The sequence below is a fragment of the Rhagoletis zephyria genome, unplaced genomic scaffold, assembly GCF_001687245.7.
Source record: "Rhagoletis zephyria isolate East Lansing unplaced genomic scaffold, Rhagoletis_zephyria_1.1 Rzeph_scaffold_00404, whole genome shotgun sequence".
NCBI lineage: Eukaryota > Metazoa > Arthropoda > Insecta > Diptera > Tephritidae > Rhagoletis > Rhagoletis zephyria.
The window spans coordinates 81,740-103,722 of NW_016157488.1; the positions used below are offsets into that span (position 1 = coordinate 81,740).

At 34.5% G+C, this 21,983-nt stretch overlaps 3 protein-coding genes across 4 annotated transcripts in view; 2 read left to right on the top strand and 1 right to left on the bottom strand.

Annotated features, from left to right (window-relative positions):
• The window catches only part of inaD (inactivation no afterpotential D), a gene marked incomplete at its 5' end in the record, with an annotated part of 75,488 nt that extends 71,802 nt beyond the window's left edge, over window positions 1–3,686 (top strand). The window contains 2 exons of the mRNA XM_017611424.1: window positions 3,081–3,377; window positions 3,432–3,686. Coding sequence (XP_017466913.1) covers window positions 3,081–3,377; window positions 3,432–3,620 — 486 coding nt within the window. The remainder of the gene's footprint in view (window positions 1–3,080; window positions 3,378–3,431) is intronic.
• RpL23 (ribosomal protein L23) lies at window positions 3,638–15,387 on the bottom strand. The gene is made up of 4 exons (XM_017611425.1): window positions 15,278–15,387; window positions 15,074–15,157; window positions 14,881–15,008; window positions 3,638–3,912 (listed from the first exon to the last, which is right to left on the bottom strand). The coding sequence occupies exons 1-4, from the start codon at window positions 15,288–15,290 to the stop codon at window positions 3,715–3,717; spliced, it is 423 nt and encodes a 140-aa protein (XP_017466914.1). The 5' UTR covers window positions 15,291–15,387; the 3' UTR covers window positions 3,638–3,714.
• Window positions 15,388–18,762: 3,375 nt separating this feature from the next.
• tej (tejas) lies at window positions 18,763–21,779 on the top strand. 2 transcript variants are annotated; one of them, XM_017611426.1, is made up of 9 exons: window positions 18,956–19,144; window positions 19,195–19,992; window positions 20,062–20,184; window positions 20,241–20,317; window positions 20,377–20,518; window positions 20,564–20,782; window positions 20,842–20,961; window positions 21,362–21,402; window positions 21,466–21,778. In XM_017611426.1, the coding sequence occupies exons 1-9, from the start codon at window positions 18,956–18,958 to the stop codon at window positions 21,689–21,691; spliced, it is 1,935 nt and encodes a 644-aa protein (XP_017466915.1). In that variant the 3' UTR covers window positions 21,692–21,778. The 2 variants fall into 2 exon arrangements, with proteins under 2 accessions (XP_017466916.1, XP_017466915.1); XM_017611427.1 differs by lacking the exon at window positions 20,564–20,782 and having other exon boundaries at window positions 18,763–19,144; window positions 21,466–21,779.
• The last annotated feature ends 204 nt before the right edge of the window (window positions 21,780–21,983 follow it).

Genomic DNA, 21,983 nt, shown 5'->3' on the forward strand with positions numbered 1-21,983 from the left:
AACAAAGACTAGTTAAAAACAATTTTATGGTCCCCCAAAACGAAAAAATTACAAAAAATGTTTGAAATGTTATAGGAAAAGGTTCACAAAAATAATTTTTTTTTGGTTTTTAGTAAAAATTGGTTGAAAAATGAAGACTGCGGTGAATTACGAACATTACATTCCAATTTTGAACCTCTGTGTGCTGCAAAGGATGACGAAGTCCTTGAAAAGGATTTGGCTTCATTTTCCGGAATCGGTTAATTAACTGGTAAATATTTGATTTAAATTACGATATGGGTAAGGTACTTTTATCGTACAAGTTGTATGTATGTACGTATTCCCAAATAATTTTGAAAAAAATGTCCTTTATTTTACATTGGTTAATATGGTCACCGTACATATAAGAGTAGTTGTAGTATTCTTTATATGGAAGAAAATACACAACACCATCAGTCAAAAAAGTAATTAAAAATTAACGCAATTTCCTAGCGTCTTGAAATTTACACTTTAACCTACTAAAATTTAATGGGCTATAAAAAGCTGCATAACTAAAATTCTGAATAAATTATTGTAATTTAGGTACGAAGCTTTAAATGTGGATTTATGTGGTGTTGGTTATGTAATGTGCTAGACTTTTATAAAAAAAAAATATAAGCATGAAATAAACAAAAGAAAAGTTGCCAAAACTGGTCAAAATGTCACTTAACTTAATCAGCTGGCCACAGGTATATATGTATATTAGACTGCATCACCAAAAAAATTTACGGTTTTTCCGCTGGGATTACCGACCGATTGAAAATACCTCCAAAAATGGAGTTTTTTTATGAATAAAAATAGTTTCTTAAAGAACTTTTTGAAAAAAATCCCTCAGATGACAAACAAGGTTAAGCTTAAAAAATCTGCATACAAATATTTAAAAATCTTTTCAACGGAATCGTAATAATGAGATTTTTGATGCTGTTTTTTACTTTTTTCAAAGATTGATTAACGAAAAACTTGAATAACTGGACCAAAACTACTCTGATTTAGACTAATGGGATTTAAGTAGAAAGGTATTTTCCCTCTTTTTCTTTCTGTGCAAAAAAGTCATTCGTGTCCCAATTTTTTTTTTTCAAATACCAACAAATCTTAATTCAACTTTCAATGATGTTCGTTTATCCTACCTTTCTCTTTCATCCTTTGAAGGAGTTTATTAGCAAAGAGATAAAAATGGTGAGAAAATACCTTTCCAATGATAACTTAAAAGTCTAAATCGGAATAGTTTAGGTTCAGTTATTCAAGATTTTCTTATACCAATCTTTGAAAAAAGTTAAAAAACAGCATCAAGAATCTTATTACGATTCCGTTGAAAATTTTTAAAAAAATTTTTTAATATTTTTATGCAAATTTTTTAAGCTTTAACCGTTTTGCCATTTGAGGGGATTTTTTCAAAAAAGTCTCTAAAGACTGTCATATTTTGACTCCAAAATTTGGCGACATATTTCGACACAGCTCTATCTCCTTTATCCATACCTTGTCCGATGATATTATGGGCCAAAAACTGACAGATAGCCGATTTCGCAGCACAGGTACACGACTAGAGACCTATCCTGATTGATTGATCAATCGATAAACTGCTTTTTGATCCCATTTGACAATGTGTTTTAACTTATTTCACGACAAGTGCCACTGAATTTGACATAGTGAAAACCAGTCTTAAGAAACTATTTTTATTCATAATAAACTCCATTTTTTAATGTATTTTCAAATCGGTCCAGCTCACGTAAATCTTAATATTTTTCGGAAATATTTTGATGGACATCTTAAAATATAATAAATTTTATATTTCCAATGGAAACACAGTATCGATTTTTTTTTTTTTGTATGGGGAGTGATGCAGTCTAATGTATATACATAACTTTACCAAACTGATCCCTCTATAACTTTTATAAATAATCCCTTTTTTACTCATTTATCGACATGCATTTTATCGTAGACTGGCTGCGTCATAACTCATATCTACCCCGAAGGGGCACTCGCTGCGGATAAACGCCTTCAAATTTTCGGTCACATAGTGGAGGTCAACAGCCGACCAATAAATTGCAGCGAAATGACAACACTAAAGGTACATCAAGTATTCCACACGTGTTATCAGAAAGTCGTAACATTCCAGGTGTTCCGCGCAGACTCAATAGAAGTGGAAAAGTTTAACGTGGAATTCATGAAGAAGCCTGGAAAAAATCTTGGCCTTTCATTGGCTCCAAATGATCGTGGTTGCACAATTTCCGAAATGGTAAGTCCGCCTACTTAGATTCTGTTTAGTTTGTACTATTTTTCTTTTTTTTTCAGATACCGTCGCGTTATGCCGAGATAGGTAACAAATTGCAACGAGGAGATATAACAAAAATTAACGGCGACTCCTTAGAGGGTTGTACTTTTGAAATATGCTATGAGCATCAAGAATCTTATTACGATTCCGTTGAAAATTTTTTTAATTTTTTTTTAATATTTTTATTCAAATTTTTTAAGCTTTAACCGTTTTGTCATTTGAGGGGATTTTTTCAAAAAAGTCTCTTAAGACTGGTTTTCACTACGTCATATTTTGACGCCAAAATTTGGCGACATATTTCGACACAGCTCTATCTCCTTTATCCATACCTTTACCGATGATATTATGAGCCAAAAACTGACAAGATAGCCGATTTCGCAGCACAGGTACTCGACTAGAGACCTATCCTGATTGATTGATCAATCGATAAACCGCTTTCTGATCCCATTTGACAATGTGTTTTAACTTATTTCACAAGTGCCCCTGAATTTGACATAGTGAAAACCAGTCTTAAGAAACTATTTTTATTCATAAAAAACTCCATTTTTTGATGTATTTTCAAATCGGCCCAGCGCACGTAAATCTTAATATTTTTGGGAAATATTTTGGTGGACATCTTAAAATATAATAAATTTTATATTTCCAATGGAAACACAGTATCGTTTTTTTTTTGTATGGGGAGTGATGCAGTCTAATGTATATACATAACTTTATCAAACTAATCCCTCTATTATAACTTTTATAAATAATCCCTTTTTTTACTCATTTATCGACATGCATTTTATCGTAGACTGGCTGCGTCATAACTCATATCTACCCCGAAGGGGCACTCGCTGCGGATAAACGCCTTCAAATTTTCGATCACATAGTGGAGGTCAACAGCCGACCAATAAATTGCAGCGAAATGACAACACTAAAAGTACATCAAGTATTCCACACGTGTTATGAGAAATTCGTAACATTCCAGGGGTTCCGCGCAGACTCAATAGAAGTGGAAAAGTTTAACGTGGAATTCATGAAGAAGCCTGGAAAAAATCTTGGCCTTTCATTGGCTCCAAATGATCGTGGTTGCACAATTTCCGAAATGGTAAGTCAGGCTACTTAGATTCTGTTTAGTTTGTACTATTTTTCTTTTTTTCAGATACCGTCGGGTTATGCCGAGATAGATAACAAATTGCAACGAGGAGATATCATAACAAAATTTAACGGCGACTCCTTAGAGGGTTGTACTTTTGAAATATGCTATGCGTTATTCGAAGCAGCCATTGGAATAATCTCAATGGAGATCTCACGACCTAAACCTACTCGTCGCACTGAACCGTCAAAATAAATTTTAAATGATAAACATAATTTGTATAATAAAACATTATATTTAAATGTAATTTATTAAACAATATGAGGAGTTGGTATTATTCTTTTCGAAATTAGGCGATAGAACTGGCATTAGATGCAATACGAGGCCACAAATCTGCGCATTCCTTCGCCACAGGGCCGGTTATGGCGGAACCTTTCATTTCACCTTTATTGTTCACTATCACCCCCGCGTTATCTTCAAAGTATATGAACACGCCATCCCTCCTTCTGAATGGTTTGCGTTGCCGGATTACTACGGCTGGCATGACCTAAAAATACAGATATTAATTAAACATTAGAATTCTTCAATGATGTTAAATTATAATAGATTTGTATGTACATTTGTATCAGAGCTGGGCACTTTATGATAACGATTACATTTTGATTACTAAGGATTACGATTACTGTAATGGTATTCCCGCAAAAGCTACAGCAATACGATTACTGTAATTGTAATTATATCAAGCTTGATTGCGAATACGGCATAAATGCAGAATACCTCCGATTCTCAAATCAAAAAAAAAAACAAGTAAGAAAGTCTAAGTTCGGGCGGAGCCGAACATTAAATACCCGGCGCAAGTATTAAATATATGTTTTTCACCTTTCCGAAAACTACCGCTACATGGTAAGCCGGGGTGGGTTTTACCCCTATTTTTNAAAAACAAGTAAGAAAGTCTAAGTTCGGGCGGAGCCGAACATTAAATACCCGGCGCAAGTATTAAATATATGTTTTTCACCTTTCCGAAAACTACCGCTACATGGTAAGCCGGGGTGGGTTTTACCCCTATTTTTAACATCTTCGATAGAACGTTCAGTTAGACATAATGAGATAAACATATAGTCATATGTGGGCGGTATCACGCCCATTTTCCAAAATTCCAAATAATGTTACTTCTTTTCAAGGGATTGTTGTTAGTATTAATTTTGAGTCAATTAGCGTCCTTAAATTTCGAAATATAGAAGTTTCAAGCATTTCTGAAATTTACCGTCATATGAAAAGTGGCCGTAATTTTAGTCCGATTTCAATAATTTTCAACGATTTGCTTTTATATGGCAAGCACAATAACCGAACCGAGTTTGGTAAATTGGTAAAACGGTTACTGAGATACATATATGTGATCATAAGTGGGCGTTGCCACGCCCGTTTTCCAAAATCTTATCATAAACGTACTTTCTGGTAAAGAGTTGTTGCAAGCATAAATTTTGAATAAATGAAATGAATGAAAATGAATTTAGTATTTATTGATTTATCGAAGATTTCGTATTTCGATTTTCAGCCGGACGAGACAGACAGAAAGTCACCGCTTTCATTCTGATAATTTATGTATACATTTGTCTATATCTATCTCGATTCGTTTTGCCTGTTACAAACAACCGTTATGTGAACAAAGTTATAATACCCTTGTGCACAAGTGCGCTCGGGTAAAAAAACATATCGATAGAGATCATTGCGGTGAACGAATGGATTTTAAATGTTTTGGTCGCATTTAATAGGAAATTTAAGTCCCTTTAATTTTATATACAGTTGTTTAAGCGACTTATGTATTTCCCGCATAAACAAAGAACAGCGAACACACACACGCACTTGTATTGCACTCCCGCCCAAAACCAAGTGCAGCGAATAAACACATGCACTTGTGTTTAAAAATAATTCTCTCGTTCTTCATTGGGTATGCATTTTTTTATGCACTTCTCAACTGCCGCAGAACAAAACCTACTAAAGTAGTTAATTGCTGGCACCCCAAATCATGCTCAACAATCTCGCTTGATGCATCACCACTCCTCCGGGCTGGTTATAAACAGCAAAAGCCAAAGCGCTACAAGCTGTTGGGGCTCTGTATGACTTTCAGCAAACAGAGGTGGTACAAGAGCTACCATTGGCCACGGCGCCTACCCAATTTTANATTTTTGAACTTAAATAAATAACCGGTGCTCAACACTCCGCTTGACGCACACCCCCAAAAACTCTTACAGAGTTTAAGCGGCAAAGCCACAGCGCTACAAGCCGTAAGGACTCCGCATGACTTACAACCATGCAGAGGTGGTAACTGATGGTTATCATTGGCTCCGACGCCTAACCAAACCATTTTTGCTTTAATAAATTTTTATGCAAATAAATTCATCCTGGTCCTGCCCTCACACTGAGTTATTCATGGTCCTTCGAGCCGGATGCTCGCGGCTTAATTTACATCCACTAGACGACAAGTCGTCTAGGGGGGCCCAGGATGTTTAAGCGACTTATGCATTTCCCGCATAAACAAAGAAAAGCGAACACACACTCGCACTTGTATTGCACTCCCGCCCAAAACCAAGTGCAGCGAATAAACACACGCACTTGGGTTTAAAAATAATTCTCTCGTTCTTCATCGACTAAAGTAGTTAATTGCTGGCACCCCAAATCATGCTCAACAATCTCGCTTGATGTATCACCACTCCTCCAGTATTGAGCCCGGTGGCATTAAACACCCAATATTGAATTTCAAAAACGTAAAAAATATTCGAAATGTTAGAGTTATAAGCGATCGGTGCACCATACTTCATCTAAAAATGTGCAGCCATTTCTGAGTGATGAGAGGTCTCGCATAGTGAAGGTCTTTAATTTCATCAAATTTCAAATCCCTTTATACCGACAAAAAAATATCTTAGTTAAAAAATAAAACTACAAGCTAAGGTATTTAATTTGACCTCCTATTCCAAAGAACTGTGCAAATTTAATGGCTATCACCAAAACTGCCTTCTCGTATAGTAGATATACATACGTACATATCCTTACCTTAATATAGAAAGGCCCTACGTACATATCCTTACCTTAATATAGAAAGGCCCTATCTCACATCGTCGCTGGAATGCAAAAAAGTCGTAACTTCCCAATTTTTTTTAATGTATAAATCGATATAGGAACTTGCAATTCGCTGAAATGCTTCATAAGCAATCGAAAAGTGAATTTTGGATTTTCATTACGGATTTTTGTATTTCAGCGACGATTAGACCTTCTCCAAAAGTATTTTCAAACTAAAATCTTTTTAAATTTCGTTCGTCTGACATTGTGATACACTTGTATTTCAATAAACTGATCACCTAACTTGAATTTCATTGTTCAAACATGCGACAATCTTCCTTAATAAAATTGAGAAATAAAGAGTTTAAATTAAATGTAACGGTGGAAAAATAGGCAAAGTTGCATTTATTTTTAAGAAAATATATAAATTTAAATATATTTCTTTCCAGAGCGACATTCGGGCAAGCAAGATGATAAATTTGTATGATGATAATCGCGGAAAATCTTCTGCATTAAAATGTCTATTGTAATTTGCATTTGAATTATGATATCAACAGGGATGCTTTGGAACGTATTTTTTTAATACAAATTTTTTATAAATCTTGAGATTGTTGATTTATTTTAGAATTAAAAAGCTTGTTTATATTAAAAAATATATTTAAACTAGAAGTATGTAAACTACTTTTATTACGAATTGAAACGATTTTAATGAATATTCATAATAGTATGACAGTTAGATATAAATGCATATTTGATAAGAAACATAGAATACAAGATTGCGCCGTCCTGGCGGCGATGACATATCTGTACAAAAAGTAAACAAAGTCGAATTAGATGTTGAAAGAAAATGTGAGAACAGCCAATTTTCTTTATAATAAACTTTTCGATAAGGGACGTGTTTTAATTGTGCTAAATTCTAATAGCCTTATTCATAAAAACTAAAGTAGCTTTAAAAAAGGTTTATAAATTGAAAAATGTTCGCAAACGGCAATTTAAAAACCTTTTTAAAATTTTTATTTTTTTATGAATAAGGCGATAAAAATATATGATTTAAAATAACTTTTACCAAGGAAAATACGAAAAAAATTGATTTTTGCGGAAGTAGGTATTAGTGAATTTCAGTGCATTTAAAGTTTCTGAGGTTTCGTTTACTTTTAGATCAGAATTGTCAAAATTGAGAAATTCAAAGTAGCAGTACAACAATCATAGAAAAGAAGATTGCGCTCTGAATGTTCTGGTATCTTTTTTGGTTTCGGTTTGACAGCCAGCTGCTGTGATGATGTGAAAATTTACCACAATGAAGAAAAATATAACAATTAAATGAAAAAAATTCGATTTTACAAATTTAGTGAGCAGTAGCGCTTTTCAAGAACGATATTTCGGACAAATCGTTAATGAACAACTATTTTTCCTTCCCGTCTGCTTTGGTTTTTGGAAGAAAATGATTAGTTCCTGCCGGCGACCAAGTCATTTCAACCACAAAATGGGTGTAATTGAAACTCAGACAAATGAGTATTAAGAAAAAGAAAAATTTAAAAATAATAAACAGAAAAAGAGATGGGTGCACAAAAAGTGAAGTTAAATAATGTTATACCCAAATCCTTAAAAGTAAACAAATCGATTCTTTTTTTAAATGTCACTGTATAGAACTCTTAAATCTATTTTTTTATGAATAAGGCCATAAGCATATACCGTTTTTATAAGTAAATCTTACAGCAAGATACTATATATTTATGTATACACTTTTTGGCTGGCGTAATATGTAGTTTTTTCAACTTAATAAAAAAGCATATTTAACCACATTAAAATTTTTTTAATATTGAATGGCGCAACACAACAACTCTTTTAGTTGTACAAAACCCTTGAACACGTGCCTGTCATATATTTCTTTCGTTTCGACATTTCGCTATCTTGCATTCCTTTAATTTTGACGTCATTCGCATTGTCAGATTTTTGAAATCCGTTTTGGTTCGACATTCTGCTATTTCATAATTCTTTCATTATCATGTCATCCATCTTCCATTTCTTTCATTTCACGTTCGCATCATCAAGCGTGCCTGTCAAATACGGCCGCCATCAAGCTTTTCAGTTTGGCAGGCACGTCCGCTGTTTGGCAGGCACATCCGTTGTTAGAAAGAGAATAGAAAAAAAGGGGCATAGGATTCCATACTTGTAAGCCCATGATAAAAAAATAGGAAGGTAAAACCGCTGAGAGGAATTTTTCTAATTCTTGACGTTTGCACGCAATTTAATTTCTCATTTTCAACCTCAAACAACAACTTCGAACTATTCCTTTTTTTCTCTCAATTTTATATGATTTTAATAAGTTTGGCAACTTCACGAATTGAGAGAACGGCTTTACCTTACTATTTTTCTATCATGCGATAGCCAACATTTTAAAATCAAGACATTTTTAACAAGATAGAAGTGACAACTAGCTCGAACTCTCTTGTAGCTAGTTATAATGTAAAAAAACTGTAAACAAACAAATAAAAAATTAACCCTAAGAGGTGCGCGTGCTATGTTTGCTACAAATTAGCATCAATTGAACCTCATCATGGTGAAATTATACCAGGTGTAGTAATAAGAGCGAGATGAAAGATTTGACCTTATCTTATTTGAAAATTTGCTTTTAAAAATTTTTATAAGTCGCATGTCAGGAAAATAAAACGAGCAGCTATTTTATTAATTCACCTGCTTATAATTTCATCATGGAAATGCATCAGCATAAATACGTACATATGTATGTACGTATACTAATTTTAAGTATTACTTCAATATTACTTTCAGAGAATTTTAGCTGCATTCGCATCTTATATGCACATATACATATGGACACNAGATGAAAGATTTGACCTTATCTTATTTGAAAATTTGCTTTTAAAAATTTGTATAAGTCGCATGTCAGGAAAATAAAACGGGCAGCTATTTTATTAATTCACCTGCTTATAATTTCATCATGGAAATGCATCAGCATAAATACGTACATATGTATGTACGTATACTAATTGTAAGTATTACTTCAATATTACTTTCAGAGAATTTTAGCTGCTCATAAAGGAAACCACGTCAATAAATGAAATAAATGTTTTATGAAACTGTTTTAAACATTTACNACCACGTCATTAAATGAAATAAATGTTTTATGAAACTGTTTTAAACATTTATTTGTTTCTAGTCGCCCAATGTTTTTGCGTTTTGTTAGATATTTACTTCTAAAAAACATCCCCACTTATAAAAAAAAAACAATTTAATGTTTTCTTATACATACGCCTCAGGGTTGTTGCGAATATTATTCCAAAATAAAAGGCCTTTCCGGATAATAAACAAATGGCCAGTCCAAATTAAACAAATTTGGTATCACATGAAAGAGGACTGAAATAGCTTTTAAACAGAAATAACGAACGACCTCTATTTATATTTTTCTATAATTCTATACTAAAAAAAGGCATATACCTGACACCAGGTTTGTTCTATGGTGATTAACATTTTTTATTGAAATATTTTTCAATATGTGGCTTTCCTCGTTTAGGCATTTCAGTTTTAAAGCTATTTAAGTCCTCTTTCATTTGATACCAAACTTGTTTAATTTGGATAAGCCGTTTGTTTATTATCCGGAAAGGACTTTTATTTGGGAATAATATTCGCAACAATCCTGATACGTATGTATATCAGTGTAAATCTAGGTCCTGACGTGGTTATGTATGCATAATAATTGCTGTATTTTTTTGTAAGCGAGCGACAAAAGAACGTTCAACTCGGGTAAAATTTCCTCTTAGCTACTTAACTTAAGCAACCCTGCTGGTAGCTGGCAAGAGACATGTGATTAGTTTAACGGGATTTAGACACAAAAAACAATAAAAATTAGTTATTATGCGAGGTACTTGCGTAATATATATACTTATTTAAAATATAAATCATGTATATACGAAAACAAAAATTTCCCTATCTAATTTCCCAGTAACAATTCCCAATAGAGCAGTTTTTTCATTTAACAACACTACTCTTCAGGTCGCGTATTTTTTAACCTACCTGGCTGAACTCGGATAAATAGCCGAGTTTGTGTTGTTGCTTTGCGTGTATTTCGTCATTTATGTGAGTGTTATTTGTAGCTCGATTGCAAAAGAATGGACCTATTGTAAGAAAATTCTCTTACTCGGTTCTGAAATTCCGTGTGCTTCAGGCAACCTNGTAGCTCGATTGCAAAAGAATGGACCTATTGTAAGAAAATTCTCTTACTCAGTTCTGAAATTCCGTGTGCTTCAGGCAACCTAGTCTTCTAACTTCGCAACTAGGCGCCTTAAAGTATTGCACCACTTTCCATACAATGCAACGGTCTTAGTTCTTGCTCCTTTTCATTTTTGTATATGTATAGGTGCATTCTTTTGCAACCGAGCTACAAAAGAACACTCGCTTAAATGACAAAATACACGCAAAGCAACAACACAAACTCGGCTATTTATCCGAGCTCAGGTCCGGTTAAAAAATACGCGACCTGAAGGGTAGTGTTGGTAAGTGAAAAAATTGCTCTATTGTGAATTGTTAATGGGAATGGGTTATATACGTGACTTATATTTTAAAAGAATATATATATTACGCAAATACCTCGCATAATTACTCATTTAAATTGGTTTTTATATCTAAATCCCGTTAAACTAATCACATGTTTCTTGCCAGCTACCAACAGGGCAGCTTAAGTAGCTAAAATGAAATTTTACCCGAGTTGAGCGTTCTTTTGTCGCTCACTTACAAAAAAATGGAGCTTATGTATCTATAAATGCATATGGTCGAAAAACAAAAAAAAAAATTACACAATTCAAAACTATCTCAAAGAACGCAATTGAATTTTTAATGAAAATTAGAAACTCCCAACTTGAAAAGGGTTAAAAGTTATTCATCATTTGACATTATAGTCGGTGTTCAAAAGAGAGAAATGTGAAAATCACTTCTACCTTGTTTAATATTCCTTGTTTAAAATCATACAAAATTGAGAGTAAAAAAAGGATTTGTAAAGTAGTTTTTGTTTGCGATTGAAAATGAGAATGTGTGTGAGTTTGTGTGTAAAATTTTAAAATTAAATTGCTTGCAAACGTTCTACGTTCCTATTTTTTTTATCATGCCTATGCCTTTAGTGGGACAGAAAACAATGGATCTTGGATACTTTGTCTCAATATTTGCCTACTTCAAAAATTTTATGTTGAACGATCACAGTACGAACTCATATTTAANTGAAAATGAGAATGTGTGTGAGTTTGTGTGTAAAATTTTAAAATTAAATTGCTTGCAAACGTTCTACGTTCCTATTTTTTTTATCATGCCTATGCCTTTAGTGGGACAGAAAACAATGGATCTTGGATACTTTGTCTTAAGTTCAGTCAAAAAAGCATGAACATTTTTTTTTATAAATAAGATTCCTTGAAATCTTCAACTATCTTGAAGCAGACGGCTGCGTTGGTCCGGATCAACTCGTTAATTCGGAATCACCTCGGAAATTAACTGCAGCTAATCCGGATTAAGTCCTAGAGTTATAACCAAAATTAATTCGGATCAAGGGAATTTTCGATAAAAAAAGTGTATGGAATGCACGGTGCAGCGAACAAAGGTGGCGCCATCAGTGGTACCGCTACTTTGGTTTTGCCGATTTTGACAGTTGTGGTAACTTGTAAATAAACCTTTGTTTACNAGTGTTGGTAAGTGAAAAAATTGCTCTATTGTGAATTGTTAATGGGAATGGGTTATATACGTGACTTATATTTTAAAAGAATATATATATTACGCAAATACCTCGCATAATTACTCATTTAAATTGGTTTTTATATCTAAATCCCGTTAAACTAATCACATGTTTCTTGCCAGCTACCAACAGGGCAGCTTAAGTAGCTAAAATGAAATTTTACCCGAGTTGAGCGTTCTTTTGTCGCTCACTTACAAAAAAATGGAGCTTATGTATCTATAAATGCATATGGTCGAAAAACAAAAAAAAAAATTACACAATTCAAAACTATCTCAAAGAACGCAATTGAATTTTTAATGAAAATTAGAAACTCCCAACTTGAAAAGGGTTAAAAGTTATTCATCATTTGACATTATAGTCGGTGTTCAAAAGAGAGAAATGTGAAAATCACTTCTACCTTGTTTAATATTCCTTGTTTAAAATCATACAAAATTGAGAGTAAAAAAAGGATTTGTAAAGTAGTTTTTGTTTGCGATTGAAAATGAGAATGTGTGTGAGTTTGTGTGTAAAATTTTAAAATTAAATTGCTTGCAAACGTTCTACGTTCCTATTTTTTTTATCATGCCTATGCCTTTAGTGGGACAGAAAACAATGGATCTTGGATACTTTGTCTCAATATTTGCCTACTTCAAAAATTTTATGTTGAACGATCACAGTACGAACTCATATTTAATAAGTTCAGTCAAAAAAGCATGAACATTTTTTTTTATAAATAAGATTCCTTGAAATCTTCAACTATCTTGAAGCAGACGGCTGCGTTGGTCCGGATCAACTCGTTAATTCGGAATCACCTCGGAAATTAACTGCAGCTAATCCGGATTAAGTCCTAGAGTTATAACCAAAATTAATTCGGATCAAGGGAATTTTCGATAAAAAAAGTGTATGGAATGCACGGTGCAGCGAACAAAGGTGGCGCCATCAGTGGTACCGCTACTTTGGTTTTGCCGATTTTGACAGTTGTGGTAACTTGTAAATAAACCTTTGTTTACAAATCAGCGCCAAAGAGAATTTTAATTATAAGTGAAAAATCAGTTTAAATGGTGTTAATTTGCAATTTGTTAGTGATTTTTGAGTTGAAGACTGCAAGACTGCTTCACGATTTGCAGGTTTTACAGGATTTGCAGGAACAGCTGTTTTCTCCATTAATAAACCTTATGGAAGGTGGTCACCTGGAACGGCTTCCTGTAAAAACCTGCAAATCGTGAAGCATCTGGAACGCGACTATTCTTGTATGGAATGCATATTTTTGTCCGTTGACGGATTCCATTTTCGGATACTTTGACGTTCCGTTTCCCACTATCGTGTGCGGCAGAAACGTATGTACAGACAAGTGTTGAGAAACGGATACGTTTTTGGCTGTTTTTCTGAAACTTATCTGATTGAATTTTTCGTTAAAAATGCTTTCCTTCTGCACTTCACAGATGCTTTTTCATGGTTCGAAAAATAAATAAATAAAGACCTGACGAAATTCGAACCGGGCACCTTTATAAAGCTAACAAATAGTGGCACGCTCCTCTACTCGCTCGGCCACTGCAGACTATGTATACATGCTTTGAAATGTTCAGCTTGGACAAATAAAATGCAATTATTGTTTTCAATTAACATCATCTTTCTCGAATGTTTCGAACATTTCCAGAAACCATAATGAAAGATAATTTTTCCGCTTGTGAATGGCATAACCAGAGTTAACATTCTGTCAAAATGCTTACCCCATTTTAAAATGGGCACGGTAGTCCCTAGCCGGGTCAGAGATGGGAAGGGTGACTTTTCGTGCGGTTTAGTTTTTTGTCCAATGATTTCGAGCTATTCAGCCCTATCGCCAATTCCCTGTGAATAAATCTTTCCCATAATTTAACAAGCAAAACAAAAACCAATTGGGAAAAATTGTTTTTGTTTTGCTTATAATTTTTTAATTTCGGGCTATTCGGCATTTGTAGTCAAGGGTCTACGCATTATTTTAACACTCACTTTTGTAAATTTTGGTCACTAATTTAGTTACCAATTGGGTTTGAAATATGCCCTTTTTTGTATAATTCGGAAATTAGCGAATATTTATCACTCCTATTCTCCTTAAAGCAGCCACTTCAATACATTTTTGTATTCCCCTTCACTTTACACTTTACTCGATTAGTAAGAACATGCTTTACGACTTTAATATTGACCAATTAATCATNATAGAGCCGATTGTGTCCAAATGAGTGGCCCGATCCAAAGAAAAATTTACATACTGACTTTATAAGATGGCTAATGAGTGGGGTTTTAGGTGTCACTTCGCCTCCTCCTCTGCCACCCAACCAAAACCATTGTACAAATAACCGAACATTTCCCCATTTATTTAATTACATTAGCAACCACCGATTCGCCAACACTTGACGAGTGGCGCAACGAACCATATTAATGAGGTACAACCAAACTCATAGTCCATCTTTGCAACCTTTGTTGTTGCTTTTACATACAAAAATTCGGGTTAAGCGAGCGGAACTCAAACACAGCGAGCATATTGCCACACTTGTTTTTGGAACTCAATCAGCCTTATCAGGAGTTTAATTTTTCCCCAACCGGTTCACTTTTTACTTTTGGTTTCCATGGTTTTACTATGGACAGATGACAAATTTTCGGGTGAATTTTTTTCAGGCGAAACTCAGGATAAGGCAAAATATTTCCAACATAAAATGAGCAAATAGGCATGCAAATTAAATTTCTGTGAGCATAATACACACGTACCTTTTTTCTCAGCTCAGGTTTGCCCTTTTTCACGGTAGCGACGAACATGTCACCAACTCCAGCAGCGGGCAGACGATTCAATCGACCACGTATACCATGCACAGCAATAACGTACAGATTCTTAGCACCTAGTAGAAATTTTAATAAAATCATCATAATCAACCCACATAGACGAACAAACTCATCTATGTACCTGTATTATCGGCGCAATTCATCACAGCGCCCACTGGCAAACCGAGGGAAATGCGGAACTTTCCTCCCGCGGTACCACCACGTCCTGCAATTCACAATAAAAATATTTTCTATATCACATTCAAACATATTCATTTTAACGAATTTCACAATATTTTATTTTGTATTCTGTATAAATTTCACGATTTTCTCCGATTATTTTTACCTCTTTTCGACATTTTGCTGCTCGCTTGATAAGAAAAGGAAGTAAAAGAAAGAGACCGTCCAACAAATATATATGCAAACGAAGTATCGATGTTTTTCAAACATCGATAATATCGGTTCAATTTTCTATATTTGGCATCGATGTTTACAATTTACTAAGGCCCTGTCTCCACAGGAACACACTGATGTCGTGCTACGCACGTTACAAAATAAATTTCCAATGGAGAACGCCCATTTCTCATGGGCTGCTCATCATGAAAAATTAAATCATGCGCTTTCAGTGATATTTAAGCGATTTTCAATAAATTGTTTGTGCAAATGTAATTACAAGGAAGTGGGCGGTGATTGGTTGCAAAAACACGTACAGAAATAATGCTACAAAATTGCTTGCATTTTTTTCTTTATGCTTCGTCTTCATATTCTTTGTTTACTTTTCAAAGATAGTAACATTGGCGCCGAAATTACAAACGTCAGCCCGAAAATTACTTTTTTTGCTTCATCTTGTCAGATCTTGTGTAGTTGGATCACGGGCAGCAAAATAGTCAGCGCTTATTGCTTGACATCATTGCAGGAAACTCGATAATTTGACAGCCATATTTTCATTTGAAAGAAAGCGGCTGGTGATAACATCGATGAAATTTTGATATTAAATCCAAATAAAAATCTGTTCCCTATTCGATTATTTATGATTACGTTTTATAAAGTTTTTCAGCAAGCTTTTTAAAGATTTAAATGTTTTTAAACACCGAAATTGAGAGAATGTTGTCTGGTGGAGTCATGCGGCAAATGCTTATTTCAAGGCATCAAAATGCTCAAACACATAAACTTGCAATCAGCGAGTGTTAACATCAGGAGCGCGCCTTCTCTTTTGCATAAATACGTTTTTTGATTTGATGAAAAGAGAAGGCACGCTCCTGATGTTCACACTCGCTACAATTATAACGTGTTGTCTCTTCTTATAGATTCACGTTCTTTGCCTGTGAAGTTCTGCAGTAACATCGCGAAAATGACGATACATCGATGGAAGTTTTACCGATGTTTTAAACATCGAATTTAAGGAGACTCTCCGACTTTCTTTCGGTACGTTTGACTCATAAACCAACTAACAAGATCACGCAATCGGAAAAGAATGAAAAAAGTAAATTTCTGAGCGTTTTTGACATTTGCCTAAGAATGGAAACAAACAAAGAAAACGAAAAAGGCGCGGTGATTGGGTGCGATTAAATTGGTATTTATTATAAAATATACGAGGTGAAACTTGATGACAATTGGCAAAAAAAAGTTCATAAAATGTGGATTTCATGATTGAGAGTGTTTTACAATCGCATATCATCTGCACGGGTCGATTTTTCATTGCCAACGTTCTGGCCACAAACGTGCACCCACTTTTCACGAAAGGCTTTTTGGCTGACCAAACAAACGCACAAACTTGTTCCAATCACCAAGCACTTCATTTTATATCATAAATTTTTAATAAATCAAAATTAAAATTAAAATCGCTCATAAAGCATACAAATTGCTAAAAAAGCCATTCCGAAGCGATAGAAGACGATGTAAACAAAACGGGAAAACATCAAAAACGCTACGAAAACTTTTTTCTGAAATTCGATTACAAATACAACGATGGCGGATTGCGCTATCTTATGTCGTTGGTTCATGCGTTTGACTCATGATGCAATAATACAAGGTGGTATCAGTTGTGACAGCTCGATTTGACACTGCCTTAGCTCAGTAGAATGAGAAGAAAAACGGGAAGATATAAATACCCATTTGTGGGAAAAATATAAAATTTCATATTTTCTTCCAAACAAAATTTGCTTTTTTATAGTATATTCGTAATGAAATGAAATAAAATAAGATAAAACACTTTTTTAAGAAAACAAAATGTGTATACTGAGAAAAAATATTTAAAAAAATCAACTATATTATTAGGCAAAGAATTGTTAATGAAGTAACACTGTTTCACCTAAGGCAGTCAATATGGCGGAATTAGAGCGAGAAGTTGCCAACCGATAACACTTTGTATTATTGCATCATTTGTTCGACTCACCTTAAATAATATATTGAGATTTTTTTTGTTATTTATGCCCTTGGTAATTGTGCACTTCATGGTCACCACCGAAAATTTATGCAAAATAATCGAAAGGGACATCAAACGACGCGTTTGCCAGTATTAAGAATCCGAAGGCGGAACCTGATTTTTTTAAACCGTCCAAAAGTTATTTGCAAAATACCGTCTCATTCAGCTCAACATTGTAGATGTTCACTATAGTACTTTTCTGAATTTGTAACAAAAAAATTGCGAAACTGGGTACTGTTTAGTAATACTAGGTTCACATATAAGTAGATTATACTCATTTTCGAGCTTAACTCCCTAATCTGTAATCAGAACAAGAGATTAGCTATATAAAATTCGTCCCTTGTTGATCTGTAATTATAAAATAATCTCAGATTTAACCGATAACTTTTCGGTGTCCTTCCTAGTTTTATCGATTGTTTGTGCGAAATGCCAAATGTAAAAGTAAAGAAAAGTGGAAACCACGGTGCAGCGAACAAAGGTGGCGCCGTCAGTGGTACCGCTACTTTGGTTTTGCCGATTTTGACAGTTGTGGTAACTTGTAAATAAACCTTTGTTTACAAATCAGCAAAAGAAATTTTAATTATAAGTGTAAAATCAGTTTAAATTGTGTTAATTTGCAATTTGTGAGCGATTTTTGAGTTGAAGACTGCGTAAAAACTAATACAATGAAGTGCTGTGTGTTAAAGTGCGACAGCCGCCAAGATGCAAGAAGCGTAGATGCAAGTGTAGCGCTGGGACGAATCGCTGCATTTTGTGAACCGCTTTGGCAGTTTCAACTCGTTCTTCTTTTCGCTCTATTCTTTGTTTACTTGTGGTACACAAATGTCAACGCCCAGGACGGCGCAATCTTGTATTCTATCATTCTTGCGCCGGCATATGAAATTGAACACAGCCAATGCGATATGCGAACTTCGCTCGTCGGCGTTTCGTGGCGATAGATTTATTTCTATCGCTTTGCTGGGCGATGGCGGCAGTACACGCCAAAGGTGGCATGTAACACGAATTATTTGTGATGGTTGAAAAATACAGTGATCGAATCGTTAATTCTGGCTTAAAATAAAATAATTTATAATAATTCCCCCTTGCCTTAGACTTATATTTGTTATCATTTCATCATTTATATGGTCACCTAACTTATAAGTGCGACGAAATGATATCACCTGGTTACCGCTCTAATTCTGTTAAATTAGGCGAAATAGAAGTGCGAACGGTGAACGACGGCAGTGCCCAATTTGGCGAANTTAAAATAAAATAATTTATAATAATTCCCCCTTGCCTTAGACTTATATTTCATCATTTATATGGTCACCTAACTTATAAGTGCGACGAAATGGTATCACCTGGTTTCGCTAGCGCTCTAATTCTGTTAAAGTAGGCGAAATAGAAGTGCGAACGGTGAACGACGGCAGTTCCCAATTCGGCGATCTTCGCAGTTCGCATGTTATTGTGTTTCAAGCATTACTGTATATACGGTGGCGATAACAAAATCTTATAACTAGGAAAATCGCCGGGCACACCTCATTCTTGTTGTTTACAGTTAAAATTTTCAATCCATGTGTACGTTTTTAGTTTTATTGCCTTCCTCACTGCTTTGAGAAAATGGAGCTGAGTTACCTTCAGGAAGTAAAAGCTATCATCAAATCTCTTGTGTTGTCCTCTCCTGATGCCATGAGTGTAGACGCACTTAATCGTGACTATCGTAGTACCGAGGGGTCGCCCATTCCATATAAAAAGCTTGGTTTTCAAACATTAGAGGCATTCCTTCGTTCTATTCCTGATACAGTGAATGTAGGTATTAATTATCGGCCTGAGATTTTTTTAAAGTTATGTTTTTAAAGGTGTATGGGAGTGGCCTTTCAGCTACAGTTTGCATAGTGCTTAACGAAAAATCTGATCATATTCATAAAATGGTATGTCAGCAAAGGAAAACAAGAACACGGACCAGAGCCAAACCACCGAGACTACGCGTTTCTCAATGTGATTTTACCAACTTTAACAAGTCGCGTTCTGCGGGACAGAAACCGGTTTCTAAACGATACACTGGTGATAGTCTTCCCACAAGCAATATACGCTTCAGCCATTCTGCGTCTCGCAGCACACCAAGGAATACTGTAATTAAATGTCAGGCGCTCGATTTACCTGCAGCGTTCATAGTTCGAAATTTTCAAAGAACAAGTGGGCACTTAAGTGGAATGCAAACAGTTGGATTAAGCTCAAAAACGTCAAACAGTGAAACAAATCAAACGCCAATAGCAAAATCCGTAAAGTCGTATGCGCTCCCTAATGAAAAATCAAGACCCATGCAAAATGAGCCAGAAAAACTACCTAAAGACACCACTAAACCACCAGCAGAGGATCTTGACCTCTCTTTTGAGAAACTCATGGAAAATTGTACAATTCACGGTAATGGGCCCGATTCAGGTTCGTTGCAGCAGTTAAGTAAAGAAAAAGAAAGTGAAAGTCAACCCATGCCAGTTATCCAGTTCCCACAAAAAGTGAACAGAAAGATGCTAAATTATAGTGTAATATCGAAAAATTACGTGTGTACCACACCAAAGGTGTTTGAGTTGAACAAATCAATCGATGAGAAAAGGCGAATTGATGAAATGGAAGAAGCAGTTCCAGCATATGCCGCTGTAAGTATAATTAATTTCAATAAATTCAGTATTAGGCTTAATCTACTATTATTGGTGATAAATTTATAGAACAATTTAGTATTCCGAATGGATTTTCCTGAAAATACCATGACATTTGGCAAAGTGATACCACAATATAAGATACCAGACAATGTTCGACGTGGTTCTATCATTGGAATATTTATTTCAGAGGTACTATAGTTTAAAAAATGTAAGTTTTTATCGTACTAAATATTATTCTGTTTTAGATTCACAGCCCGTTTAAGTTTTGGTTTCATATTTATAAGGAGCATCATGATTTGGACATGCTAATGCTTCAAATTGAGTAAGAATTACTAATATTTGATTTTTAACTCAATGTGTCCAAATTGGAATATATTCTAGACGATTTTATACTTCACTTGAACCTGAGGAGTTTTGTATTCCACGAGTGTGCATTTGTCCTGGACAGGTGTGCGCTGCATTGTACAAAGGTCTGTGGCATCGAGCAGAGGTCTTATCTTCAGTCATTGATAATAAAACTAAGGTAAATTGTGTTAATAGAATTGATTAGTATAAACATTTTTTTCAGGTTTCCTTTGTAGATTATGGCACAGTTTCAGAGGTAGCAATTGAAAATATTAAATTCTTGCTCACTGCTTTTGCAATTTTGCCAAAGCAAGCTATTCGTGGGTCTCTATCGCACATTAGACCCAAAAATTTGCACTGGTGCCAAGAATCTATACACTATTTTCTGTCAATGTCTTGTGAGTTGATGCTTTACGGACAAATCTCTGAAATAAACGACACGGTAGCTCTTAATTAAGTAATTTCTTTCCAATATGTTATCCTTTATTACTAATCTTTCAGAAACGGACCATATACATGGTTTTATGTGATACTAATGGAACCGACGTTGTGCAAATAAATAGAGAGCTAGTTGAAAAGGGATTCGCCCTCTATGACGAAGAATGGCAAAAATTCGATAAGGTGAATAGATTTCATTAACTTAGCTAAGTATATATATATGTGAATAATTCTAATCCAATTATTTTTACGTAAATGAACTAACTAGTCAGTTGTTTGTTTGTATACATATACTACCTTTAAGTTTGATGACAAGAATTTTGTTTGTTTTCTCTGTTACGTACTGTATTACATACTTACAAGATAAGTGATTTTATTATGCTATTGTGAGCATTAAGGGTTTAAGGTACACAAAATATATATTTGTTTTTGTGAGCTAATAAAAATAAATTTGATTTTGTAAAATTATGTTTATGTTTCAGTAATACAGGAAGATATACATATGCATATGCACATACATATATACACCTGGACATTTGTAATGTCCCATACACTAAATATTTGTGAATCTGTTTATTTTCAGGGAGATAAAAGACTACATCACCTTCGAGAAGATATCCCAACGTGAGACATAAATTTAAGAAAGAAAGAAAAAATGTTCAAATGTTTTGTTTGTGCTTATCACAGGTTTTCTATGCTCGAATTGGGCGAATATCCTTCGTTTGCAGAATTAATCGATCTTAAAAATAAAGGTATTGACTATGAATGGATCATAGATCACAATGTTTACCATCCAGGCAGATTGGACCTGCATGAAAATGTACCTGATGCAATCCGTAAACTTCCTTTTCAATTGCTAACGACGAATCCTTTTCGACGTGATATTTACTTGCAATTACAACATTTGATATGAATTCCTTCACAACATTATTGTAAGCCCAAGATGTTTGTCCTTATAATTAAAAATACACTGCTCAGCAAACCAAAATGATAGTTTATTTATTGGATTATGCATATCGCACACCGTTCTTCATAGGTGCATTTACCCAAAAAGATTGTCGGAAAACACAAAACTATTTCCAAGCTCATTTTGATTATATCGTCGGTGGTACTGCAAAACGTTCTATGTCACTTATTACTACGGTGACCATATTTATGGGGGCCGAATACGGGACAAAAAATAATTTTGCAATTTTTTCCACACA